This window comes from Hippocampus comes, unplaced genomic scaffold, assembly GCF_001891065.2.
Source record: "Hippocampus comes isolate QL1 unplaced genomic scaffold, H_comes_QL1_v1.1 scaffold36, whole genome shotgun sequence".
Lineage (NCBI taxonomy): Eukaryota > Metazoa > Chordata > Actinopteri > Syngnathiformes > Syngnathidae > Hippocampus > Hippocampus comes.
Window position 1 is genome coordinate 1,908,073 of NW_017805695.1, and position 8,335 is coordinate 1,916,407.

Sequence of the window (8,335 nt, forward strand, 5' to 3'; positions counted from 1 at the left end):
GGAGCTCAATTAAAAGTGTCTCACGATGACTTGGTGAGTATAATCACGGTCACTGACTCTGCTGCACCTATAAATTTAAATTAAACACTTCTTTCCTGAGAGGATCACCAACTACCGAGCCGGAGGACATTGCACTGATTGGTCTCCATCATGCACCTACCTTACCGTCATTTGTTTATTTGTTGGCATCCACTGCAACCTGCTCATTATGCTGGAAGGGGTATCCTTCCATGTGTTCACATTTCAAGGTGTCTTTCTTTTTTTTTTTTTCCAAAGTGGTTTTCCAGGGGTTTTTCCTTGCTCAGATGGAGGGGTAGGACGGGCGGGGGGGGGCGCTTGGAATATGGGACATCGCAAAATGAAAAAAGCTTTTTCGTTTTGAACTGTGATCTTGTGATGCTGAAAGTAATATCTATGTTGTATGGATGTTTCGTTAGATGAGATGTGTTCTACATAGATTATTATTTACCGGTATTATTAAATTCAAAACATCAATAAAGTTGTCATTAGGCAATACTAAGGTAAAATACGCAAGGCTTGATATGTGCAGTGTCTGTTGCTCCTACACTTTGATCTTAAATGGCAGCAAGCAAGAGCAACATTTCCGTTAACTTCCTTTGGCTTCTCGATAGGGGGTAACAGCGGGTCATGTCCAAGATTCCTTTCAACAGTTACAGTAGGATGGTTGTTGCTGTCCATGTACATAGTCTTAAAAGCAGCAAATGGTGACAGGCCATTGTAGATAAGAGGAAGTGTAGTTCTCTGTTCATAGAGGATCATTTTCTACCATGCCGAGGTCTGTGTGGAAATGTTTTATCTGTGCTACATCTCAGTCACAGTGGGTTATCAAGTTTGTACACCCTCTCCAGTTTGCCCCAGATTCGAGGCCCAGATGTAAATCACTGATTTGCTATCAGCAAAATTGAATGGCCCATATGTGTTAAATGAAGTCAAACCCGCATCTGGATTGGTTGAATATCAACATCAAGATGGACCACGTTCCATGTGATAATGAATCATTTTTATCAGAAAGATGACCTAGTCATGAATGCCGACTGTGTGTTTTCATACACTAAAGTAGGAGACACACTTACCTTGGACTTGAGGTTAATGGTAAGAATGTGTTGCCGTCCAGAGGAGTCCTCAGCTTTCATCCTCAATATCTGAAACTGGGTGTCGATGAAAAGTAGCCTGCGAATCGAAACACACAAGCACGTCAACGTATTTATCAGTTTGCAACATATTATGCATTATTATTAATGCTGATCAAATGCAACCGTTGGACACCGTTGCTGTTCTCAGCTTTAACGCAACATACCAACACACCAACATGCCAGTTCATTGAAGTACAGATGTCACGTCAAAATAAAACTAACTACATACAAACACATTTGCATTGGATTCCTCATTTGAAGGGGTCATTTTACAGAAATATACTTTCTTTGCTTGTACCAGATACAGAGTCCTGGAGTCCCTGCTGACCCAGTGTCACATAAAACAACCAAGTAAGGTTTTTTTTTTTTGTTTAGTTTTTTTTTTTTTTTTTTTTTGAGGCATATTTCTACAAATCTGGCTGTGAGCAAGCCATTGTAAATTTTCCCAGATTGTGAGATAACAATGCAGCTAATTTGCATAATGCTGTCCCCACCCTGAGCTTCCTTGTATATGATTTGGCAGTTTGGCTCTATGAAGAGCTGTAACTTTTAAGCGATGGCCGGGCTACACTGGCTGAAACGCTGTGTCAAAACCAAAAGCCAAGCCAAGCTGAACACCATCAAATAACTTCAGGAGTGAAGGTACCCTACTTTGGTCACCACATGGTCCATGGAAGCAACGTTTCCCCAGCCACTTGTAAACCTGACATGAATCTCTTGTGTTTGACATCATGTACAAAACTTTTCTTCTGTTGCGGTCCACACTAGACGGTGCCTGGGAATCGTGCGGAGTGATATGGAAAGTGCACAACTGGAGACAATATCAGAGCAATCCACATGGCCATACCGTGACAAACTCATGCTATTTATCAAAGCCTAAGTGTTACACAGTACGTTCCTGAGTGTACTGAGCAACCTCAAAAGGAAGCTTTTGTCAGCATCCAAAAAGTCAAGCATAAATTTAAGGACACATATTCAGGTATTTCCCAAAGTTAACAAAACAATCGCCAGCTAAGCTAGTCATCATAATTCAGCCAACAAACATCAAAAGCTTTGATGTAGTTCTGCTACTTTTGTCACGGTATTGTAGCTTAGCTTGCTCTATTTCTCGAGTAAAGCTTGCTAAAATATATCTTCAGTCACTGTCAACCTTTACATCATATGAAACTGTTATTCCACTTGACCCGACAACACAGAGGCAAATAAAGAGTGTGACCAAATCCTGTGTGGTGCAACCAACAGAAAAAAGTTGGTCGCATCAGTGCTACAAGCGCAAAAGTGAGTGTAGAGCCCTGGTGAGCATTTGTACTGCTTCATAAAGCATAGAATGAAAGGGGGGGAAAAAACAACTAATAAACTAATGTTTCTCTGGATGACTTTACGAGTGAGATCATGGTCGCAAGGTACGGTCAGCCAATAAATTAGATCGCTCCTTCCTGAGCTGATTACAACCTGCTGAGGCGGAGGACACTGCACTGATCTGTCCGGGTCATGCACCAACACTACGCTTAGATTTACTGCCCTGCTGTTGGGCCAGCACACTATGATGGAGTGAGAGCTGCCCCCCTTCCAGTACACTTTCCAGCCAACTGAAACTTTGAGACAAAAGACTGATCGAAGACAAAGGACTTGGAGAGTCTTCGGCGAGATTTACAGTACCTTACAGAGTGTGCAGAGCTGAGACGTGGCTGTATATCTGCCGACTATTTATGGAGTGTGTTACAGAGGAGTGATGCGAGCAGTATCCCCCTGGATGACACGCACGCACGCTCTTAGTAAAGTGATGGAATGATGGCAGACGATGTCCGCAGCGAGTCGCTCATAAATGCGACCGTTCAATCGCACACTCGCAATCAAACACAAGTGAAGGGCATCGACGTTGAAGTCCACACATAGAAACGCACAATGTAATGATGAGGCCAATTTGCTTCTATTTCCCAACCTCTTATCCCCAATCGCTCTATATCTATGGTATCGCTTGATTCATCTTCAAACATCTATTTTTTGTAATTCACACATATCCTTGCCTTTGCGGTGCTTTGATACCGATAGCAGTGCAAGATGTCAAAAGCAGATAAATATAATCTAGCAGCAGAAGACATCTTCTGAATCATGATAACTTCATATCCTCGAGTACTCACACAAATAGTATAGAGCAATTAAAAAAAAAAAATCGGTTTACTGCTATAAATACACACATCCGTCAAGCCAGACCATTTAATACATCTGTCCAAGTGAACCAAGTGACAAGCATCCAAAGGAGAGCGTTGGCGCTTTGTAGAATGCGTTCATAAAATAATTGCGGCTCTATGAAAAGAAAAAGATAATCCAGTGACATCACACTTTAGTCATGGCACCAGCAAAAGCCCCATCATATCCTGCGTGTCTTTTGAGATACAGCAGACAACAGCATAGAATACCCGAACAGCAGCCACAAGCGAAATTAATATTGAACAATTTTGCGGGCTTCAAAAGAGAAAAAAGTGGGATCAGACTTATTTCACATATCACAAATCACATACAGGGCCATAGCAGAAACTGCTATTATATAACAGGTGTCTGAGCAGTTCATTTCTTTTTCCATTAACCACTTATTTATCTCACAAATCACAGACCCGATGGTACAGGCAAAACTGGTTTTCAAAATGAAGTACAATGTGAATTATGTTAAAATCAATCAAATTGAGTTAATGTAGTGGAACAAATAACGTGTATTAATACTTGTGTGTATGTGTGTGTGTGTGTATGTGTATATATATATATATATATGTGTGTGTGTGTGTGTGTGTGTGTGTGTGTGTGTGTGTGTGTGTTTTCTGTTGCAGAAAAAGAGAATGCTGAATATTTCTCAGAATAATGAATAATGAATAATGAAAAACGTATTCTCTCCCTCTCTCCCCCTCTCTCTTGTCAAGAACGAATCCCCTACATACACTGTAAATACTGTATCAGACCATCAGACAGACCCATGGATAAAATTTTCCAGAAAACCCAAACCTTAGACCTGCATTAAATCTAGTTGTTGTCACCCACATTGCCAACCCTGGACAGTTGAGCTAGGAAGAGAATTTGGTGAAACATCACACAACGAACTTTCTCAAGCCAGGAAACAAAGAGTAAAGGCTGTAAAAAAAAAAAAAAAAAAAAAAAAAAAAACCATGGCTGGACGCAGTCACGTTTTAGGGTCACGTGATAACGACCGATCTACTTGATCTCATGTTGTATGGGATGCCATCTTCGACCAATTGGGATGACCACACTCTCAAAATGCACTAATGGAGAGACAGGTCCCAAAGTAATAGCGACGATAGAGTGAGTGAGAGAGAGAGAGAGAGAGATAGAGTACAACTCATTTACCTGGTCCAATCAGCAGACAGAATTACATGTAAAAACCCCTAGTGGCTATTAACACAGCCCGTGCCAATTAAGACACTAAGCGACTCTCAAGTGCTTTGGAGATTGAGGCCCACTGTGTATAATGCCTCATAACCGTACTGCCACTTTGAAAATGATGTTGGTCCCATTTCCAGCATATCTTCCCCCTTCTATTAAAACCGAAGAGTCTTCAATTAGAGCTATTTGCATTTTACTAATATCATAATTGTAGCTGTGGTCATTAAGAGCAAAGTGGGAAATGAGCATCATAGCCAAGGCTTAATCCAGGCAAGAGAAGACGAGATCTCCATTCTGGCCCTCCACTCCTCCTGAGGAGAGCAGTCGGTGATATTTACTGGGCATGTCACAACACGTGTACTGACAGTTAATAAATGTGACCATGATTTAACTATTACTCAATAACTAAAAATAAGGAAGTCATTAATAACCCTTTGTTCGTGGAGAGCTATGTTGCTGCAGGTCAGCCAATCAGAAGATTCTACTCAGAGAGCACAGCAGTGGATGTTCCTCTAATTAAAAACACCATGACAGTTACAAATAATCATACCTCTGGGGAGCATGCGCAAAAAGTTCTAAACATTAATAGAAAAACGATTTATTTCCTTAATTGCTATATCTTGTGACACCTTATTTTAATTTCGATAGAAGTTCCCTAAATAGCCACTTGGATGAAAAGAGAAATTATGAAACCAAAACCCTTGTTCCTGTTAGAGTTCCACCAGTTTTTCTCTGGGAAATTATGTCAACTGTTTTCACACACCGTATAAAGAGAAAAGGAAATACCTTATGTTCATAAACTGAATTGCAATCACTTTAAACACATAGGAGTTATGGCAGCATTAACACTATTTAACTGTAAAGTCATACAATGACTGGACTGGACAATGAATCTCCTTTTAGCAGAGAATCTGAATTTGTCTGCTTACTCTAGCAAAGACACACGCAAAAAAAGAAACCCAAGTAAACAAATATTAAACTTTTAGATTCACTGTCCCAACTGAACTACATATTCTAATCTTCATATAATTTCTACAGTGAAACTCCTCTACAACGAAACCTACATGGACGAAAATACCCCCTAGTGTGAAAAAATCTTCATGCATTAACATCATTCCCATTCTCCTGCCCCCCCATACAACGAAAAAAAAACCCTGTTGCGTTATACGAAATCTTTTTCTCTGCTCTTGCCTCGCGAAGAGATTCACTACAACGAAGTCTAATCCAACAGCAACCTCAACTGCTTCGCTTGGAAACGGCAACAGCAACCACCACACCGGTTTACATAGTGAAGGATTTTTATTTCGTTCACAGCTCCGAGTTTCCTGAACGCAACATACTCATAGCTGCTCTGCCATTGGCTTACTGAGCATCATCCTGGCCTCCGATTGGCCAAGAGGGACCTCACTATCTATGTGTGTAGATACTGTAGCTAGATCCGTGGAAGATAGAGTGGAATGCATCCGATTAGCTGCTCAGAGTAAATTGCTTATGGCTCGACGGACAGTCAAATAAACGAACGTTTCCTGGAATGCTGTACTTGTTATCATGCTAAAAACCTTACGCTAACTGGAGCGCTAATTAGAGAGAAGGCGAGTTCCATCGCGCTAACTATGCCCATCGAGGACTACGAAGCGTCCCGTGGCTGGCTTTAAAAGTTCATTGCATGACATCAGCTGACCAACGCTGTCTTGGGTGGCGATCGAGGGGAGGTCAAGTTAGAGACAGTGAGATAGTGGAAAGAAAAGGAACCGAGTCCAGGAAGTATTTGTTATTGTTAGATTGAGACGCAGCATGAACGTTGCATTGCTAAAATGGCTACAAAACGGACCTTTGGATGTTAAGAAGCTAAGACAAGAAGCGCTCTGACGCTGGAAGAGAGGGTAAAAGTGATCAAAATGAAAGACGGAGGAAGCAAAATAAAATACATTATCCAAAGAAATTGATGTAAGTGAAAGTGAATACTGATTGTAAATTTCGTAATTTCTTTCCCTTTTTTTTCTTTCTACACTGACTATATGAAGTGTCAAATAAGTGTGTGCTCATACTTATGCACTATTGGAATAAAAATAAAGAGTACACATACGTTTGTGTGTGCGTGTACACATATGTTTGTGTGTGTGTGTGTGTGTGTGCGTGTGTGTGTGTGTGGGTTTACATCTGAGATCAAATTTGCAACAGTGAAAAACCCCCTATTGTGAAAAATTTCTTGCTGCAAACATGATTTCATTGTAGAGGAGTTTCACTGTATTAGATTATTAACCGGTGGTCGAGTGGATGTACAATACAACTCTAATGCTGGGGTCAGACTAAATAAGGGCTGGGTGTCTCATTTCCATATACAGTCAATGCAGTTTGTGCAGTCACGTGCGATTGCGTGCCAGGTGATGCGTTTGAAGCGAAACGGTAGCTCCTTCCCTCATCTCACTGCGATTTGCTGATGTGAACTTTTGCCGGGGCTATAAAATCGTTCTTTTTCACTGCATTTAATTTCCCAGGTTTAAAGTATTGGTACTGACAATAAAGATCATTATAGAGTACTTCAACATTTTATTAACATACATTTTTTTCGAACATTTTTATTTAACAGGTTGATCTCAGAGTCCTGAAGCAAGGGTTTAATTCAACAAGAAAAATCTGACAATATAATGCGGGATTTGTAGTGATGCAGCTATTGAATATTTTAATACTTGAGTATCCTTCCCAGACCCATCTGCTTTTCTCTTAATCATACACCAAATTTTTCAACGTTTCAGGCACAACATGTCAAAATGAATCTGTGCCATGGTTTAAAGTTGACATTTATGTGGTTTGTCATTTGTCTGAAACTGCCTTTGAAGGGCAAAAGTGTGCAGAAACAAGCAGATTTGAATTGGATGCTGTTGTGACACGGTTGCGGTTGTTACATGCCCGCTCTAATCAGGAAAAAACGACTGACAATGACATGCACAGCATCGAAAACCTTGCATCAGCCGCCGATCTCAGAGGAGTTGAGGAATCAACTGCTTCAATTTATCTTTGGAGACACTCCAAAGCCTTTCAGAACCAGAAATGTGCTGTGGTCAGCATATTTCGCGGTGGATGACTTGGCAGCCGCGAGGTTACTGGGCGTCACCATGAAGGTGGGAAATTCACACACACACACACACACACACACACACACACACACACACACACACACACACACATATGTGTGTGTGTATATACATACATACATATATACATACATACATACAGTACATACATACATACATAGTTTTTTTCTTAAACTCACCTACATGGTAATGCGCTGAGCACTGGAGTGTGAGCTGAGCTGAAGCTCATTCTGAATGTGCACTACACTTTGGGAAAAAAAATTATATATATATATTATACACATATTACACATATATATATTATACACACACACACACACATATATATGAGACTGTACGCACCCTGAGACTGTACACAAGCCGAAAGGAAGGAGGCCGGGGACAAGTGAGTGTGAGAGCCACTGTCCAGGATGAAACATCCAAGCTCCATGAATACATCAAGGAGAAGGCTCCAACGGATGACGTACTCAGAGAATGCCTCAGACAATGGGGAACAGAGGATGAGGTGCTGGAAGAGGGACCATCATGGGAGGACAAGCCCCTACACGGGATGTACCACCGGACCATAACTGAAGTGGCTGATCTCAAGAAGTCCTATCAGTGGCTAGAGAGGGCTGGCCTGAAGGACAGCACAGAGGCACTCATCCTGGCTGCTCAGGAGCAGGCCCTGAGCACCAGAGCCATTGAGGCCCA

The 8,335-nt window shown here is 41.2% G+C and overlaps 1 protein-coding gene across 2 annotated transcripts in view; it reads right to left on the bottom strand.

Moving 5' to 3' along the window:
- Positions 1–8,335, bottom strand: part of fancl (FA complementation group L) — a 45,084-nt gene that overhangs the window by 26,219 nt on the left and 10,530 nt on the right. For both annotated transcript variants that reach the window (XM_019882123.1, XM_019882122.1), the window contains exon 6: positions 1,095–1,191. In XM_019882123.1, coding sequence (XP_019737682.1) covers positions 1,095–1,191 — 97 coding nt within the window. The remainder of the gene's footprint in view (positions 1–1,094; positions 1,192–8,335) is intronic.